The sequence below is a fragment of the Oncorhynchus kisutch genome, linkage group LG19 (assembly GCF_002021735.2).
Source record: "Oncorhynchus kisutch isolate 150728-3 linkage group LG19, Okis_V2, whole genome shotgun sequence".
In the NCBI taxonomy this organism is placed as follows: Eukaryota; Metazoa; Chordata; class Actinopteri; order Salmoniformes; family Salmonidae; genus Oncorhynchus; species Oncorhynchus kisutch.
Window position 1 is genome coordinate 22,363,201 of NC_034192.2, and position 20,613 is coordinate 22,383,813.

The window sequence follows — 20,613 nt, forward strand, 5'->3', positions numbered from 1 at the left end:
GTGTCTGAGCCGTTGAATTGCGACTCTACTTTGTCTCTATACTGACGCTTAGACTTGGCGCTCTGGTACCTCTTGTTGTGTGGTGAACAGGGGGTACAGGGAGTACAGAATGGGACTAAGTACACAACCCTGAGGGGCCTCAGTGAGCCAATGAACAGCATTCAGTTTGGATCTATTGCCACTAATAAATTGCCACTAATTCGCTGCCTGCCCGAAGTCCTGTCAGGTAATAACCTCAAATGGATTCCTCTTGTGGGTATCAGCTTCAATTTTATGTAAAGAGGCAGGACCTCAACTGACACTCTACTGACAGCTTGAGGTTAAACGCATCATGATAGAGATTCTATGAGTCAGTCAGTCAAAGTTTCAGCCCAATGACCGCCAATCAGTTTGGTATAAAGCTACGGGAAGGTGCTGGGGAAATTTAACCCCTCTCAAATTCATAGATGGGTCAAACCAGTAACATTAACTTTTTAGGCACCAGTACTCAAATACTTATTTAATTCAGCAAGACTGTTTGAGTTTTGCTTGGAGAGAAGCAACACTAAGAAAATTACATTTGCACTTACACTATTACAGAGCTTTTTACATTCTCCATGGATAGTGAACAGGCAGGCCACTGATCCGTTAGCAACCCTGATGTCTATCTATACTTGTCTCTAAGTAACAGGTGCCCAACAAACCTTCCTCTGCTGCCTGCTGGTTACCAATGTCTGGTAACACCACCCAGGGTATGAGGAGGGTAATGAGTTGGTAGACAGGAAGTCGCACAACATCCAACCACATTCATCTCCCAAAATGAGTTTAGAATACCTATTCAAGCGAATAATTAAAAAGATTACTTCTTTACTAAAAAGCTGGGTTGTAAACAAAATACACATTTCTGTTCTCTGCAAGATAATGGGCAACAACATATGTAGCTTTTTAGTCCAGAACTAGGCTTAATCTGGGTCTGGGAAACTGTCCTTTAGTGTGGTATACCTTGAGCTTGCTGAGGCTGCATGTGGGATCAGCACTGTAGAGCAGTTGTGACCTCAGTTTGACTTAGTCTCCCAGGGTTACAGAGTGGCAGCGGTTCTCCTGTCTCAGCAGCTCAAGCTCCAGCCACTTAAGAGGTGGCCTGTCCTCTGACACGGACCCCAGGTACACCCTCGCGTCACCACGGGCCGATCTCTCTCCCCGCTGCTCTGGCCCGACATCTTAGTCCATCGCTCTCCTGCACTCCCCAGCTCAGCGAGAATGCGGTGAAAGAAGAACCCAAAAGTCTCAGGTTAAGTCCAGAAAAGAAGACCCTGTTTGAATACTTTGGAAGTGCATCCTTTCTTCCTCTCTTCCTTGAAGTAATCACTGAACTAACACAAATTGATAGGTGTAAGCAATGGTTCTACCACAGCTTTCACCAATCCAGCCATGTCAGATCAGGAATGTAGGCCTATTCAAGGAAGATAGAAGGGTGCATTGTTAAAATATTAAAATAGGGCCAAACCCTACAGCCCCTAGGCACGAAATGATAGACAGAAACAAAAAATGGTAGTTGCTCCACCTTGCCCTCTGATTGGCTTGGTAGGACTTTCACCATATTTATTACACTGTAGCAATCAAATCCTTTCACATGTCTAGAATTGCCAAGTAAGTAGGGGATAGGGGCTGTTTCTGGAGTGGTAAACATTAAAAGAAATACAAGTAAATAGTTGGAATAATGTTATCTGTGGATGGCTTTATGCAAGTTCTGGTTTAACTTCCAAAAATACGTTTAAATATGCAAATCTGAATAACTACAGTCTAAATCCCAGGTCTCAGACTTCATAGTGTTGTGTAATTGGTGCTGTGACCTAGAGGGGATCCAATCTTACATTTCCTCGCTCTTCACACAAGCAGCCAAATTCTGATATTTTTCCCAGTAATTGGTCTTTTTACGAATCACATCGGCTCTTTTCACAACATATCTTTTTCAGAGCTGATCTGATTGGTCAAAAGACAAATTATTTACGTTTTTTTTTTTACACAGGCAGCACAATTCTGATATTTATTCACTAATTGGTCTTTTGGCCAATCAGATCAGCTCTGAAAAATATATGATGTGAAAAGATCTGATGTGATTGGTCAAAAGAGCCTTTAGTGGGAAAAAGATCAGAATTGGTCCGCCTGTATAAACACAGCCTTAGATACTTAAAGCTTAGAGCTCAGTGTCAATGCTGTGAGAGGGAGGATAGCGCTATTTGCAGACACATCCACCAGATAATTGAGTCAGTCTCAAAACCCTTCCAGACAAACCAACCACAGAGCAGACTCAGAGAAGACGGGGGTTGCAAATGAAGTTGTTCCTTACATAATATGCGGTAGATAACTACTGTCCATCAGCGGGAGTCTGTGTGTATAGCAGAACTTCACTGTGAGTTTTTAAACTTTGCTTGACACAGCCAATACAGTTTTTACGACAAACTCTGCATGCGCTGGCAATTAAATTATATTTACCAAAACAGAAGGTAGGAGGGGGGCTAGGAATAACAGCTTTAAATCTAATAAAATCTAGGGAAATGTATTTATCGGAGCTCAAATTAATTAGGCTTCCAGTGCTACATGGTAAATGTAGAGCTGTGCCACTGAGTGCGCCTCCACAGCCCCTTGACAACAGTCAACAGGCTTTGAAAAACAGGCGTTCTACTCCCGTGGAGAGCAACATGTCAGTGCAACAATGCAGAAGACTCAACCCAAATCACCCCGTCAACCCAGCTCAACCCAGTCAGCCCCTTGCTGAGATGAAAGCCCACAGAAAACAGCAGCAGATAATCAATTAGAAAACCAGCACCTGATCTGCTGTTTAAAGCAACAACAAACTGACAGGTGGCAGAGCAGAGGCAGAAAACCTGGACACATTCTGAATCTCTAGTTTCCCAGCAGCTGAAGAAGGGCAAACTTTCTTCCCCCAGCGGCATCACAGTAGTCTTTGTATGTCTGTCTGTCTGTCTGTCAGCCTGGTTCAGTTCTCTGTGAGAGTGGATGGAGGAGCTCAGCCCTTCAGAGCCAGTCCAGCCCACAGCCTCTGCTTCTCCAGATGTCACATTACCTGACACTCTAACCTTTCACCTGGACTCACGTGGGTGGCTCTCTGGTAACTAAGATAACTACTGGATGCATTTCTGCTAATATTGTCAGTTCCACAGAGCAGACAAAACCTTGGATTAGATCTAAAGGGCACCACCCTATTGGTGTAAACATGTGTTATTGTTATGTTACTAAATTTACTTTTGACATTTGAGTAATTTAGTAATGACTTACAGTAGTGGGTGCAGACACTTTCGTACTAGCATGTTATAATGACGGTATTACACTACTGACTGTCTCTGAAACCTCATTCTGATGCCTTCTAAAGAAGTAGGCCTACTATTGATAAATCTGAGGTTTGGTTCTGGAATCATGGTAACTGTACCAAAGAAGAATTTGATTTAGCAAAACTGCACTTACATCTGTGATATCTACAGTACAACATGCTAAAAAAAGTATCACAATGGTGTTATTCAGTACTGTTATAGTTAGATTGCAGATGTAAACGGAAGTATCGTTGCATTAGATTGATTGGCTTTATTTTCAGAAATGTCAAGGCAGTTACAACACTGCAAATAAAACTCACAAACAGAGCATAAACACTCATACACACAGTCCCACAAAGGCACTTGTTGACTGGACAGTGCCTCTGGTTGTCACATGATTGTGGCGGGATGCTACAGAAAGTCAAGTATCACAGGGGCCCGGGCCAGCCAGACATCCACTCTGACCTATACAACGCAGGAGGGAGGACAGGTGACTTTGTACCTCTCTTCACCTGGCCGGTAGGGGGCACTCGGTGCAAAAATGTCTGCACAACCTCCTTATCTGTAAACACAACACATCAGTCAACATATATACAGTGCTCGGGGGTGAAATTTCCCTTAGGTACAGATCTAGGATCAGATCCCCTGCCCCAATCCTTAACCATTAGTGGAGAAAATGCCAAACTGACCCAGGATCAGTGTTTATGGGCAACTTCAAGCAACCAAACAGGGAAGTGATTTGTAACTAGGAGAATAGAGTCAGGGTTCATAACAAGAGTCCGTAGCTCACCTTTGTCAGGTAGATGTCTGCAGAACTGCTGGAGCTCTTGGGGTTGTAGAGAGCGGAGCACGGCCGAGACATCGGTCGTTATCCCTCCAAAGTGTCTGTCGTAGGTGGTCAACTGGGAACTATTTTCCTGGTTGTGGATGTGACCATGAACAACAGTAGGAACTGGAACAGAAAGGGGCGGGAGATACACTGAGATCTCTAAGTGATGAGCCTGGTAGGTTGTTTAATTATTTAACTAGGCAATTCTTATTTACAATGATGGCCTAGGAACAGTGGGTTAACTGCATTGTTCAAGGGGCAGAACGACTCATATTTACGTTGTCAGCTCGGGGTTCAGTCTAGCAACCTTTCGGTTACTGGCCCAATACTTGAACCACTAGGCTGCCTTATTTTACCCGAGTTTAGCTCTGAGCAACATTGTGCAGCGTGGGAGAATATTAAATGGCACCCTATTCAGTATATCAGGGATGGGCAACTTTGATGGGGGTGGGGGCCACAAGAAATATGAACTCATCATGGCTCCCAGGTCTACACAATCACATCCATACCCACACATGTAGTTAGAGCCAGCCCTAGCCTGTTGGAGGCGCTAAGCTACATTTTGTTGGGGGGGAGCAACAACTTGTGCGTTTTAGAGTTATTTTCCAGCAATTCTACACATTTTGTCATGGGGCATATAGAACATTTTGCAGTTTTATAGCACATTTGATGCAATTCTACATATTTTGCCATGGAGTGGAAGAGAAGATTTTGCAATTGTATAACTCATTTCATACAATTCTACTAATTTTGCCATGGGGTGGAAGAGAAGATTTTGCAATTGTATAACCAAATTTCATACAATTCTACTAATTTTGCCATGGCAAGTAGAGAAAACCTGCTGATGCACAACCACATTTTGAAATGACACCTTGTGTATTCTACAATTCTAACTAATTGTGTTCCAACTGTATTTTCATTCTTATAGATTTTTGGGGGAAATTGCCCATAAAAGGGGGGCCGGGGATGCCAGTTGCCCACCCCTGCCCTATATAGTCTTCCCTAATAGTCCAAATGAAAGGAAATCAAATGACTTATAGCAGTGGCGGCCCGCCCATAAGACAGTTAGGGGCGGCACTCAACTGGTCAACAACAACAAAAAGTACACATTTTTATTAAAATATATATTTTATATAGTTCATAGATTATTTTTTAAATGTTCATAAAAGTGCTGTAAATGTGTACATTTTCCTGTTAAAAAAATAAATAAGCTGTTCCTGTTCAATAAAGAAATAACAAGCTGTTCAGTTACTGCCCCAAAGATACTGCCAGCAGCAGCCCCGGCTTACTTCCGCACGTCAGACTAGATCTGCTCTATCAGGTAGAGGTGGCACTAAAGCGAAAAGCAATAATTCACTTGTAAATAAATTATCGTAACAGTCATGGCAGCCTGGGACCTGATAAACTGGACAACTACCTCCAACAAGAGTCGAAGGACAGAGGAATGCACTAGCTAGAACCTTCTCATCACAGATCTGGTAGGACAAAAATACATGGCCAATTTGATTGTTCCCCCCATGTTGTTCATAAGGTTCTGCTGTAGGTAACAGGGCGGGTGACATGTTGTGTGGACTAAAACAGCATAAACCCGGATGATTCACAAAGCATGATCAAATTAATTAGCCAGCTACAGTAATTTTGAGAAACACTTTTTTGGTCAAATGAACCAGTTATCTACCTTAAATACGCAGATAGCTAGCTATAGCTAGCTGTTAGCTTCCTAGCTAGTTAGCTCCCATGCCAATTTCAAGTCTTTCTAAACTCAAATCTGACTAACTCGTAAATCTGAAGTTTTTTCAGAATGAACGTTAACTGGCTTACGCATCATGCTTTGTGACATTATGTTAGCTAGCTATCCCCAGTTAGATAATGTGTTTTCACTTATTGCATCTGTATGCTTGTTGCATTCTCCCTAGTGCACTAGTTTATTCATGAGTTGACTGCTCATTTTAAATAGTATAATCTAACCTGATCAAAACAGTGGCAGCATGTGCAGCAGGGGTCATTCGGTTTTTGACATGCAAGAGTGAAATAGGTGTATTGATGCTGTTGTTCAAATGCACCGATCGCTTCAGATATCTTCTCAAAGAAACTACTGGTAGTTCAAAAACTTGGCATCATATTTCCGTCATGCTGCTTTGTTGACAACTCTAAACACCTCGCACCCCGGGTATTCAGCCAATCAGCAGCCGCCACTGCTCCAGGGTTTCCCCTAGGTACAGATCTAGGATCGGCTTCCCCTCCCCCAATCCTAACCTTAACGATTAGTTGGGAAAACACTGGCTCAAGATTACTGGCTAGGGGCAACTTCACTCTACTCATAGGATGCATCCAGGCAGCTCATAACTTACCTATACCCCTGGGGGCAACGCCGTGCAGTGCGTTGCAGCCGTAGCGCGACATGTTGCCCCGCAGTTCAGACCGTTCCCTGGGCTGGCGGTAGTTGTGCCTCATCTCTGTGTGCGTGCAGTGAGGGACTTGGCGCTTGTGGTTCAGCGGAGTGAGAATTGGGGGGATCAACTGAAGTCCTGTAAAAAGACAAAAGTGCAGAAGAGAGAACTTGCAAGGCAAATGCTGTAAGGGGTAACAAACAACTAGAGTGAAGTTGTACTACTGTCTTCTGCTCAAACTAAAGACATAACCCCACCAAACGTAGAATTACCAGGATTCAATCAATTGCAGGTAATGGCTTCCAGATAATGCTTTCAGAATTGTGTTTTAGTTCCAAAGCAGAGTTATTTATAAACTGAATCATTACATGGCAAGACCTGTTCAGTTCAGACACAAACCTGACTGAGAAGTAATCTAGTGCATGCAACATGACTTATTATGTCCTGTACAAATAAAAAAAATCTGTTCTGAAAGTGCTATCAGGAATATTCTTATCTGCTTGATTGAATCCTGATAAATAATAGTTTTTTTGGGGGGGTTTCCGTCTTCACTTTTTCCACATTTTGTAGGTTTACAGCCTTATTCTAAAATGTATTAAATTGTTATTTTTCCTCATCAATCTTTCCGAAGGCACTGTATGCTCCCTGATCTCTCTACCTTGAGGCATGCCCAGGTAGTCAGTCCGGTAGGTGGACCGGTACTGGGCAGTCAGAGCGTTTCGGATCTCTTCCTCAGAAGGAGGACTTTTCCAGGGGGACCAACCACCTACAGAGCTCTGCTTCTGGTCCTTGGGCAGTCTCCACACCATGAATGACTAGGGAAAAATGAAGAATGTTTAGCACTTTTCAATACATCGCTGCCCAAAGAGCTTAAATGTATAAGTAATAAAGCATAGAGGTATAATAATAATAATAATAACAGGGATGTGTCCCAGATGGCACCTTACACTCTTAGAAAAAAAGGTCCTATCTTGAACCTTAAAGGGTTTTTCGGCTGTCCCCGTAGGAGAACCTCTTTGAAGAAAGTCTCTACCTGAAACCAAAAACGTTTCCCCTGTCGGGACAGCTGAAGAACCCTTTTGAAACCCTTTTTTCTAAGAGGGTACAGTGCACTACTTTTGACCAGAACCCTATGGGCCCTGTTCAAAAGTAGTGCACCATTTGAAATGCAACCCTGGATAGGAGCACCAGAGGGACAGACAGGTTAGTTAGCTAAATGTTAGATTCATGTTTGTTAAGAAGCGTTTCTTTCTGTAAAAAGTTAATGGAAGTTAAAAAAATATATTTAAAAAAAATAAAAAGTATGAAAGTTTACACATTCTAAATAGTTCATGTCCAGAGGATTGAGTGTGAATGTGGATCTGTACCTGACTGGGATGTGGGTTGTTCCTCCTGTTCCCAGAGGTTGATCCTGTGCGAATGCTGTCAGGTTTAGTGGCTGGCTTCCAACAGAAGTCCTCATTGTACACAGTGGCACCCACAGGACAAGCTAGTGCATAGGAGTTTCTATGGGCTCTTGTCTTTGTAGGACTGAAAAAGATTTCACAAAAGGAGAAAATGTATAGGGAGACATAGCCTAAATGTGAATAATATAAACAACATCATGAAATAGAAATGAATTCATGAATAGTCAATCATATTTTCAGGCCTACGGTAAAACTGGTGTTGATGAACTGGGTCGATAAATAAAATCTCTTTTCTGCGATGTTTCATATGGGTCCCACTCCCACATACGTCTGTCATCTGAAATATCAAATATCACGTTAATAGACAATAACTCATTTAAATTAGTATAAAGGGGAGGTTTCTCGGACATTAATAAACCTAGTCCAAAAAACATGCTCAATGAAGAATAAGCTTAGTCCTGGACTTTAAAGCAAATTCAATGGAGAATCTCCTTACAAATATATTTATTTTCCCAAAGACTACGATCAGAGTCCGAGAAACAGCCCCAAAAAGTCTCATGTCAGGTAATCTGAGACTCCTCACCCACGGCTGCCATAGCTGTTTTCGCTCGTGGTGAAACGTTTCCAGAAATCGGAATATTTTGGTTATTGGGCGCGATGTCTGGACACAAATGCACACATCTCTTCTCTAACTCTGCCTGGGATGGATGTGTGAGGCAAACTTGTCGATCGTGCGCTTGATGATGCTCCGGGACAGTTCCGTGGTGCTTGAAATCACAAGCGAGAGAAAGTCATTGAAAATACGCCACCAATGCAATGTAACGTAATAACAATTATGACGTCAGAAGTTATGACACTTCAGTTGAAGGCCTACCTGGTTCGCAGGATTCTTCATCTTGAGTTTGCATTGTTCAATTTGGCCTATCTAGAAAACTTGTTTTCAGGGCTCCGTGGTGTGCAACTGTGTGTGCTGGAGTCCTTGGTTGTTATGGGAGACACACAACAATTCCTGTGAATTGCACAACAGCCGCGAGGGCAATTTGATGATTGATGCTGTGCTGCCTGGGGGGCTTGGACCCGCATGAAAGATTCAGCATCACATTTGGCTAGGTGCACCAAGGGTGGTAGACCTGGTTACTGGTGGTTACACTGTTTTATTAAAGTATATATATGTTTTATTAAAGCCTGCCGAATAGGCGATGTCGTTGTGTTTGCAGGTGTCCGAGTAAATGTTCTGTAAAAGGCCAGACAAGTGAAAGCAAGCACAGCATCTATATTCTCGCCATTAATGGCCAGAAGTTATGCTGATATGTTGTTGGGCCATACAATAGTCCTTGTGTGGGGCAGTTTTTGGAGTTTATTTTTAAAATAGCATTTTAAAAGATTTCAAAATGTGACACAAACAAATGTTTTATTAATTTCCGCGGCACTGAAACAAAGAGGTGCACCCTATTATGGACCGTGACGTGAACGGGCAAATGGACCATTTTAAACTTGGTGGACCCTGAATGCTGATTGACCGACAGCCATGGTATAATGAGACCGTGTGACAAAACATGTATTTTTACTTCTCTAATTACGTTGGTAACCAGTTTATAATAGCAATAAGGCAGCCTGGGGATTTGTGGTATATGGCCAACATAACACGGCTAAGGGCTGTGTCCAGGCACTCCACATACATAAGAACAGCCCTTAGCTGTGGTATATTTGCTACATACCACACCCCCTCGTGCCTTATTGCTTATATTACTCCATGTGCTCATTACTAGTTTTGAGCCTACTTTTTGTTATGAGCACCTGGCGCACGCCCGGGAGGCAGCCCGTTTCCAAAACGCATGCCATCAGTTTTCACCTGGTGCAAACTTCTTCCCAGGCGGCATCCTGGGCCAAATAATCGAATCCCCTCAAACTTTGAAGTGTCACGCTAGACTCTAGAAAGACGACCAATCATTCGACGTCTCCAGTAAGAGCTGTGGAAAGCAAGCGCCCAATCAGACGTTCTACGGAGTTGGCGGCAGCTAATAGGAGCCACAATGCATGGAGACGTCGCACAGCTAAAAGCCCGCTCATCGAATCTGGCTATTATCGTTATCTTAGCAGCAAGATATTAAGCTGGCAGCACGATCGAGGGATGTAAAAATATGTAATAAGAGTCCCCCTTCAAAGACAAGCTAAACTTTAAGAATATCGAAAATCAAATAAAAATATATGTAATTAGAATTAAAGTCTGCAAAACTTAAATTGGTCTCTTATGTTGACCAACTCCATTCGATGTATATTAATTACATATTGGCTCATAGAGAAAATAAATATTATATGTGCTGAGGTAAAAGTGGGGTTGGGATTACTCTGTAGGGTCTGTAGAATCTCTATATAGTGTTATTTCTTGGATGGCTGTGGTTGAAATATCCAGCATCACTTTCTAATCCACACATTCCATTGGTCCCAAAGCAATACGCTGTAGGTTTATAAATGACATATTGGTTTATGGAGATAAAACTATTCTATATGCCAAAGTAAAAGTGTGCTTGGGATTACTGACTAGGGTCTGGAGAATCTATATATGGTGTTATTTATTTGCTCTACTTTTGATCGAAAGCCCAAAGGGTATTTGGTGTTTCAAAAACAGTGTATTGCACTGTGGCCAATGGAGTGGTTGGAGTAAAGTGCTGCTAGGTATTTATAGCTCAGTCCCCCACTAAACACTGAGTGTAGAAAACATTAAGGACATCTGTCCTTTCCATGACATAGACTGACCAGGTGAATCCAGGTGAAAGATATGATCCCTTATTGATGTCACCTGTTAAATCCACTTCAGTGTGGAGGAGTCAGGTTAAATAAGGATTATTAAGTCTTGAGCCAATTGAGACATGAATTGTGTATATGTGCCATTCAGAGGGTGAATGGGCAAGACAAAAAAAGTGCCTTCGAACAGGTATGGTAGAAGGTGCCCGTTTATCAAGAACTGCAACGCTGCTGTGTTTTTACACTCAACCGTTTCCCGTGTGTATCAAGAATGGTCCACCACCAAAAGGACATCCAGCCAATTTGACAACTGTGGGAAGCAATGGAGTCAACATGGGCCAGCATCCCTGTGGAACACTTTCAGCACCTTGCAGAGTCCAGGCCCTGATGAATTTAACCTGTTCTGAGGGCAAAAGTGGGGGGTGCAACTCAATATTAGGAAGATGTCCGTAATGTTTTGTATAGATTATACAGACCCTATTGAGTAATCTCCACCACACTTTGGCACATAAGAGTATTTTTTTCTCTGTAATGTATAGGCCTATATTGTATTGCAGTCCCCCTAGAAATAACACCATATATAGATTCTTCAGGCTCTACTGAGTAATGCCAAACCAACTTTTATTTTCGGCACATAGAATAGCTTTTTTTTCTCTATAAGCCAATATGTAATAGATAGGTTGATAGTGTATTGCATTGGGACCAATGGAGTGGGTGGAGTACGAAGTACTGCTAGGTATTTAAACCTCAGTCGCCAAAGAAATAACACTATATAGAGATTCTATAGACCCTACTGAGTGTTCCCAAACCCACTTTTACCTCAGCACGTATAATAGTTTTTTCTCTAAATCCCAATATTGAGAACATACCAATCTGAACATTGTATTTTTTGATAGTGGTCTTACATTCTTTTTGTAATTGGTTTCCACAAATTCCTTCTTGCATTTGCTTATAAGCACAATAAAAATGAACATCGATTAACATTTAATATCTCTTGAATGAGTTCTCCACTTTGCAAGAGGGTAGGTTGATGTCAGTGGCTGACTCTTGAAGAGGACGGAACTAGTTGGTTGCTCTTTGGTTAAATATGGTGGAAGCTGGAGCAGGTGGTGAACACAAAACTAAAGCAAGGAAGATTGGACAATGGTCCAAAAGAATTGAACAATGACCAAAGTATTGCTGGAAAACAAAATGGATAGTTCTGGGAATGCTCCTTCTTATCTTGTAGGAGTGCTGTTTGTTGAGGAGGGGCGAATCCATTTTAAATATCCAAGCTGGTGGAAAGAGTGATGGTTTAAGTAAATGCAGTAAGGATTACGAGAAGTGGACTTGTTTTGATTTCGTGTACTCCTGATAAGCAGAAATAGCTTGGGTTACGTTGTACTGGAGTCGAGAATGTTGTCATGTTGTGCGTAGCTCTTCGGATCAGGGCACCCCTCAAGGGGGTAATATCTGGCATTTCGTGGGAAGTGCAATTGGAAGAAATGTAAAATATCCCTGGAGTGATTGATGCACGTTGGATGAAATGAGTAGTTAATGGAGAGAACGTGAAGAGTATCTGTTCTTTTGTTTTTTGAAGTGAAGTCCCTCCAAATCGAGGAGAAGTTGAGGTATGTGAATTACTGTGTAAGAGCATTTGTACCAAGATTGTGATTGCTGTTGTGCCTTTTAACACGTGGAAAGTGTCTGTGATTGAAAGATGAAAGTTGTGGAGAAGATCATATTGAGTGTGGTTTGAGTTTTGATCATGTGAAATGTTGCAATTGTGGTGGGAACCATGTTGCTTCATTTTAGGAATGCCCAACGAGGGTGAAGGAAAATGGCTAAAGTCAGGTCCATCCAGAATATATCATTTGCAGTGGCTGTCAAAAGGGTTGAGGGAGCGAGCGGTCCTGAAGGCCCCATGGTGGTGGATAGGCATTACCTGCAGGCTACAGATATTCTACAGGTTAAGAAGGTGAACTTTGTACTATTTATGGCTATGGTGATCAGCGGCACTGCCAAAGTGGAGAAAAGTCTAGAAAGATGGACATCAATTGTGGATGCCTCAGAGGTTCCTGAGATTGGAGGACTTGTCGACGAAGGAGTTTACATGAAAGGCTATCACGAGCCTTTTACTACCCTCTCAGGCCCCAGAGCCTGAGTTGGGAAACATGGAACTTTCAACGATGGATGGAAGAAGTGGGAGTCTGTTTTCCTTCGTTTTGTTTTGTCGATTAAGTTAGTTTTTCCCTTCAAATATGTTTTTCTTTTCTACCTTGAATACAGTAATGGGAGGCAATATAACGTGTTAGATCTCGTCTGCACTAAAACCCTAGCCTCGTACAAACCATCCTGATCTCACAAGCTTACATTCTGTTTCTCTAAATCAGAATGCTTCATACCAGGCTACTAAAACCACTGAGGTAAATAAGAACTGGAGACTGCGTCCAAGATGTCCGGACGTCCGTTGTTTTCAAGGTAATCTACTGATATTTGCATATGCAGATTCATCTATATCTGTGTTGCATCCGGTTTATACGGACCAGGATTTGCATCCAGTTTACACAGACCAACACCACAGGCACACTAGCACTCAGTGCGCACAGGTAGCAGGCGAGCAACAACGGCGTCATCACGTCATCCAAAAACATGTCAGACATTGGATGAATATAAACTATAAACATAATTACTTCGGCTGTGAGTGATGGGGGAAAAAATCAGCCTCAGCGACAATTAGTGTATTATTAGGAATGTTCTAATCTGACATCTCTATGTGGCCTTGTATAGAAATTGTATTTCTGGGTGGGCATCTGCAGTATGGAAGCAAAACTGTAGGAGCGAAACCGTGCTTCTAGACCGGAACCCTGGCCACTTGACTAAAACCCCACCGAAGAAGATTTACATTTGTATGTTTAGAAATGCGTGCTTTTATTTTGAAGAATTCTTCATTACCATACGAGAGTGACGTCATTGTTTGCGCTACTAGCGAATATTAATCATCGTCCCATTGTTGTTTGATGAAGCATAACGTTAGCTGGTTAGCTAACTGAGGGTATGTATTTACACCCAAAATATTAGCTAGAATACGTTGCTAATTATGAGAAATAGCAACATGGACATTTATTTTTGTTCAAATATTTAGTGTATTTTGCTGAGCATTCATAAAGCATTTGCTTGCTAACTAGCTATGTAAGTGAAATGTGGGCTAACAAAAGACAGTAAACAACTGCTAGCCAGCACATTTTTAGGCACCACCTAAAACATTTTCGTGACTTTAATTACGTTAACGTTAGTTGGTTTTAAAAACTCATGGAAGCCAGACATATCTAACGAGTTATATTGTACTACGTCTATTTAGCGTTAGTTATTTTTGCTCTAGCTAGAAGCTAGCTGTGGCAAGCTTGGCCCGTTGCGCTGACATTAACAACGTTAACAGAGCATCTCGATTTTATTGGCTGTATCGTAGCTAACGTTAGTTGTTTTTGTTTTGTCCCATTTGATACGAGTCAGATTAGGTATCCATGTTGTCTTTTGCAACACTAACACGTTATTTAGCTAGCTATAACGGCTCACTGCAAGGCTAGGTAGCTAGCTATTACCTACGACACAACAATGGGATGGGATCCATGATAGCTATGCTTTGTTTTGGTGTTCAGAGGGGGTTGGATTCGATGCTAGCGAACTGCCATTGTAGCTTGCTAGCTACGCTGCACCATCCATATGCACAATTGCACCTTTAATTATTTGCAAAAAAGGTTTTTCCGTCATGCAGCAAGTGATAATTATTAGCGATTACAATAGTTTATTTTCAAAAAGGAGAAGACATGTGCACACCCCCAGGCCCCATTCTTTGTTATGGGCAGCTAGGGAGGGACACTCATTTAATATGGAAAAAGCTCAGGGTGAATTTATCCTTGTTATGTTGAAACTCTATCTATATCCTCTCCTACTAGACCTACACAAGTCACCATGGGGAAAGATCCTAGGAAGCCGAGAGGCAAGATGTCCTCATATGCTTACTTCGTGCAGACCTGCAGGGCGGAGCACAAGAAGAAACAGCCCGAAGCCAGCGTCAACTTCGCCGAGTTTTCCAAGAAATGCTCAGAGCGATGGAAGGTAGCATTACACACCAGTGAATGATTGTGAAGTGACATGTTTCTGGTCCATATTCAGAATGGTTTTGAATTTATTTCCACCTTGGTATGTTTTGTTACACTTGAGTGACCTTGTGGACAGTCTTGCTGTGGCCATGTGGATGTGTAATCTGAATTTATACCTCTACATCCAGCCCATGTCTCCTAAAGAAAAAGGAACGTTTGAGGACATGGCAAAGCAAGACAAGGTCCGCTACGAGAGAGAAATGAAGAACTACATCCCACCCAATGGCCAGAAAAAGAAGAGGTTTAAGGATCCCAATGCCCCCAAGAGACCGCCGTATGTACCATAATTCACAAGGTTTGCATGACAGACTGGATAGCAATCCGAGAGGGGAATTAAACTTCCCTTTGAATTGACATGTGTTTGTTTGGTTTCTCAGGTCTGCGTTCTTCATCTTCTGTGCTGACTTCCGGGCCAAGATAAAGAGCGAGCACCCAGGCCTGTCCATTGGAGACACTGCTAAGAAGCTGGGAGTGATGTGGAACAGCTCTGCAGCTGAGGAGAAGAAGCCGTACGAGAAGAAGGCAGCCACGCTGAAGGAGAAATACGACAAGGTGAGCAGGGCTTTGATACAACTTCCAGAGATGGGGTTTTCACAATGACTGGAATTCTGGCTTTTCTGTGATTATCCTCTATTCAATCATCTTAGATGTTGACCTACGAACTTCTGATTTTGAATAAGATGGGTGCAGACAATTCCACCAATATTCAATAAATAGGATGAAAAGGGGGAATTTCATGCTGATCTGAACGCCATTCTCATGATGCCATTGTCCAAATGTAAGAAATCAACATCTGAAGCATATTTCTTGGACAACTGCTATTTTGGATGGCAATTTGAGAATTCAGTGTGGGAAAATCACTTTTTAATTTTCCCTCTGTAAAACAGTATGTCAGCAGATATATTGGTTTTGGGTCCAAACATATCCGTCTGGCTCTATAAGTAATTATGATGTGTCCCACAGGATATTGCATCATACCGCACCAATGGTAGAGTGGATACTGCCTCATCAGCTGCTGCGGAGGACGATGACGACGAAGATGATGAGGAGGATGACGATGAGGATGATGACGAGTAGCCTCCCTGCTGTTGGAGGCTACATTCTTGTTTAACGCTATGTAACCCTATTGTACACACTTTACATCTCCGAACAGACCCAGACGCAACGAGAACACATTAAGCTGTGTGTATATTTAATGTTTTAATGCTCCCTAACCGGTTAAAGGTAACACTACATGTCTTGTTTTTGTTCTTGTAGTAGCCCTTTTGTCCTGCCCATGCCTGTAACTGCTTTGGCAGATTATAAATCACTATGGAAGTAATAACTTCCCTTTAGGTGTGCAACTCTCAAATCAGATTTCTGGGTTGGTAGCGAGTGAATTATGTTTATTCTGTACTTGTTTTAAAGGATATTTTTTCATATGTTTGTCACACGGTCTTTGTATTGTTCTTTGAATACCACTCTGATAACAAATGCAGCTGACATTCAGGAATGTCTTAAATAAAGGTCTTTTTTAATAAATTGTATTTTTTTTATTTGAAGATTTAACATTAACTAAATAAGGCATTTGGTTGACTTTGATCAATCTTGGCAAAGTACATACAGTGCCTTCAAAGTATTCATACCCATTGACTTATTCCACATTTTGTGTTAAAGCCTAAATTCAGAATAGGTAAAACACGTTTTTTATCCATCTACACACAATACCCCATAATGAGTGTAAATACGATTAGATTTTTTTTTTTTAAACACATTTATTGAAGGTGAAATACAGAAATCTCTTATTGTTAGAATCACCATTGGCTGTAAAATCTCAAGAGTTTTGCACACCTGGATTGTACAATATTTGACCATTTATTATTTGAAAAATTCTTCAAGCTCTGTCAAGTTGGTTGTTGACCATTGTTAGACAGACATTTTCAAGTCTGGCTATAGATTTACAAGCTGATTTAAGTCAAAACTGTAACTAGGCCACTCAGGAGCCAGTGTATAATTGATTTTGTGTTTTAGGCTATTGTCCTACTGAAAGGTGAGGGATTTTCTCCCAGTGTCTGTTGGAAAGCAGACTGAACCAGGTTTTCCTCTAGGATTTTGCCTGTGCTTTACTCTGTTTATTTTTACCCTAAAATACTCCCTAGTCCTTGCCGATGATAAGCATACCCAAGAGATGTAAACTAGTCACCTCTTGGCGAAATTCGCCGTTTTGAATCCAAAATAGGTGACCTACGTAATTTGTGTAGATCCGATGAGAAAAGTTTGGGGTGTTGGATCACTACTGGCTGTAAGCGAACGAGTGATATGCGTTTGGAGCAATACCGGCTGTATCCAAGGCTCAGCCAATCGTTCACATAACAACAGAATGCAGCACGCGACTGAAGAGAGAAGAGACAACCAATTTAGGAGTTACAGCATCAAGGCGCTCTGGAAAGGAAGCTTGCCCGTTACAGCCAAGTACCCCTGACTGCAGTGTGCAATTCGGGGCCGGGCTCAATGTGGGCGGAGTCAAACTGTTGACTCCGCCCACCTTTTTTTGTCCATCTGAGGTTTGACAGTCACACACTGAATACAAACACACACATAATATGTTTTATTTTGATCCAAATGATATGGACCCTGATTTAACTTTCATTGTTCATTTGTTTATAGTTCATAAATGAAGTGGGCAGAGAACAAAAGCCTCTTCACATTATTTAAGATAGAATTGAAAGATTATTTTGAAATGATCAGTAAATGTAAAAACAAAAAAAGCAATACGCACCATAAAAGTATTTAACAAATGTAAAATGATTCTTGATATGTAATACCCCTGTCTGTTAGGTTTATGTACTCTTGTTTGTATATTTCTGTCTTTTTGTATTTGTTGTGTGCATAATTTTAAAAATAATTTAAAATGGAAATAAATAGTATGGAAAAAAATAATACAAACACACACGTTTGCGTAAGGCGCACGTTGAATACGAACGTATTTCAGAAGATCGAAGATCGTAAGAAATATGCTATAAAGTACCAGCAGATGTGTTGTAACACATTTTGCTTCATGCTCTATTTGAGACAAGCTACAGATATTGTTGCAGTGAACAACAGACCTGTTATGTATGTCATGTACTGTTAGAATTGTGTTGATAAATGTTATTTCATTGAGCATATATATACAGTTACTACCTATCCTGATTTATAATGCTATTTACTTTCCTCATGAGAATGGAGACAGGAGTATACCATATAGACATACTGACAAACTGAATGTGCTTTGTACATTAAGTTATACCAGCTCCAGTACAGAGATCAGAGACTCGGGTGACTTCTACGTCATTTTTACTAAACAACACAATTAACAATTAAGACAGCAGACAAAAACAAGGTTTGACACTCCTCAAAAATGGCTTCACTCCTGCTCCTCTAAAGAGGCAAAGACAGTCATTTTCTTGTTGTCAACTGCCTCCACATAGAACATCTCATCATCTCTCTGTAATTGGAACATGAATGGTTCCTTGAGGAGAATATTTTCTTCTTGTCACATAGAACATCTCATCATCTCTCTGTAACTGGAACATGAATGGTTCCTTGAGGAGAATATTTTCTTCTTGTCACATAGAACATCTCATCATCTCTCTGTAACTGGAACATGAATGGTTCCTTGAGGAGAATATTTTCCTCTTCATCCAGACCATCATACAACCGTAGTTCTTTAAGGGTTGTAATGCGGTCTTCCCTGTCCATCCCAATTATACTAGGAAGGGAAACAGTTGGTGCCCCTTAGAAGAACATCTGCTTCATTAAAGAAAAAGGAAGTATACATATTAAGAGTAATGCCTCATTGGGTGATCAAGTCAAATTTACACCCCACTTTCACAATACCACCATGCAAACAAAAGCCACTATTACTAAAGGGGTTTTCAGTGATATCTAGAACTACTCAACAAATCATCACAACTATTATATCTTGCCACGCATCAAGCCTTCAGCATTACACAGTAGACTACATACCCAGTTCACAGCTCCCAGTTCGCCGTGCATTTTGTTTTCAGTTTCGTCTAGAAAGAAAACAGACTGGGGTCATTAAGTAATGTAAGGGAACCTCTAGGGATGTGTGGACCGGAATGCACCTTACTTTATCTAATAGCCTATACAGTACCTGATCCTGCAGAGCTGGATGCTGATGTGACATGCTGTGACTTCTTGGTGGGGGGGACGTCTTCTACATCATCCTGAAATATATTGGAGAGAGGGGGGGGGGGGGGGTTAAATCTTTGAACATTGGTTTAAGACTATACCACTCATCATATGACACCTACCTGTAGTGTGTTTTGTTTTCGCCTCCTTTTTCCATCTTTCAACCTGTCTCCTTCAGACCTTAGTGAGTGAACGACATACATTACATACATTACATACGGAAATATATATTCAGGTCAGTCTGGCTACAGTGAAACATGTGATTTTAAGGATGAGGAAATTAAACTTTTTGATAATGTTCAAGACTTATGTCATGGGAAAGTTCCACAGGAGAACTAGTCACCACCATGGCCTAATTTGCTGCATGTTTTCCTTTGAAAAAGAAAATCACACAATCGGATGAGTATCCCAAAAAACATTATATCCACTAGTGATGAGAATTTCATAATTTATACATACCTCAGTGAAATCACACTGTGCTTCCATTGCAATGTACAGAGCGTACTGTAAGTTAAGTAGGTTGTTAAGTTTGATAGTTACGATAACAATAATGATAATAGTAAATAATATATGAATTGTGTATGTAGTGTAAAAACTGTAGGAAATAGGTCCCCAAAAGTGTCAAGGATAATAAACAAGAAAAAGTATGAGCAATAACAATAATGTGCTTTGCATGCTGCAAGCACAGAAATAATAGTAATTTTTCATATGTTATAACAGAAAATAGGACTAATATCATATACTGAATAGCATCTTACCTTCACAACAAAACACCTCCCAGTTGTTTGAGAAACCTTGCTTTGGTAGGCCCTGTGGTGTGAACAAGGTACAAGTTTCAATAAAGAAATGAAAATCAAATGGTACAGTTCAGTGGAATCATTTAAAGGAATATCTAACCTGAACATCATCCACACCAAAAGTCCTCCAAGGTCCAGGGGACAAGATCCGAGCAATGTTTCTGTGAACACAGTGTATGTGAGAGAAAATACAGTCGACAGCATCTGTCAAACGAGTGATTTATGACCTATTTTATGGGTCATGTGGTTATGCCCATATATGTACATCCTGTCCTTCCGTTCTCACGCACTCGAATGAGTGTTTATTTAACCAGATAGTGCATCTGTTTATGTTAAAGCTTAAAGCTGTCATGATGATTGATGTGTAGTGACCTCATTGAACTGTGGAATGTGTTTGAAGATTTCAAAGAGTATGGCCACCCCTGTTGTAGTGAACTTAGGGCCTGGTTGTAGTATATGAAAACAGTCATGTCCGGGGGTATTGGACAGGCGCAGTATAAGTAAGATCAGTGAACACTACAAGCGACCTCGATAAATCCCAGAGCAATAAATAAGAAATAAAAATAAACCCAGAACACTAAAGAGGAAATTAAACATGTCTAATAGACAAATTGTAGATGTACTGTGTTCCTCGTGTCAAGAACACAATTCTTTGGGAAGCTCCTGATTGTTTTAATGGAGTGTTGGATATGAGTGACGGCCATATGGGTTACATTTTCCAACCGGACGATTCAACCTTGAAGATTTTCAGAGGCCACAGCACCCTTTTTCAAACGAAAGCAGGGAGGTTTTCTCCTGCGCTGAGGATGAGAGAATGGCT

At 41.2% G+C, this 20,613-nt stretch overlaps 2 protein-coding genes across 2 annotated transcripts; one reads left to right on the forward strand and one right to left on the reverse strand.

The window, feature by feature from the left end:
* Positions 1–3,562: 3,562 nt before the first annotated feature.
* tex26 (testis expressed 26) lies at positions 3,563–8,937 on the reverse strand. Its single transcript, XM_020452064.2, has 8 exons — positions 8,811–8,937; positions 8,520–8,703; positions 8,183–8,273; positions 7,898–8,060; positions 7,189–7,345; positions 6,492–6,668; positions 4,102–4,263; positions 3,563–3,873 (listed from the first exon to the last, which is right to left on the reverse strand). Exons 1-8 carry the CDS (start codon positions 8,829–8,831, stop codon positions 3,740–3,742), a joined length of 1,089 nt encoding a protein of 362 aa, XP_020307653.1. The 5' UTR covers positions 8,832–8,937; the 3' UTR covers positions 3,563–3,739.
* A 4,290-nt stretch (positions 8,938–13,227) lies between these two features.
* On the forward strand, positions 13,228–16,344 carry LOC109864450 (high mobility group-T protein). The gene is made up of 5 exons (XM_020452242.2): positions 13,228–13,715; positions 14,617–14,779; positions 14,952–15,097; positions 15,201–15,375; positions 15,787–16,344. Exons 2-5 carry the CDS (start codon positions 14,633–14,635, stop codon positions 15,898–15,900), a joined length of 582 nt encoding a protein of 193 aa, XP_020307831.1. The 5' UTR covers positions 13,228–13,715; positions 14,617–14,632; the 3' UTR covers positions 15,901–16,344.
* Positions 16,345–20,613: the final 4,269 nt, after the last annotated feature.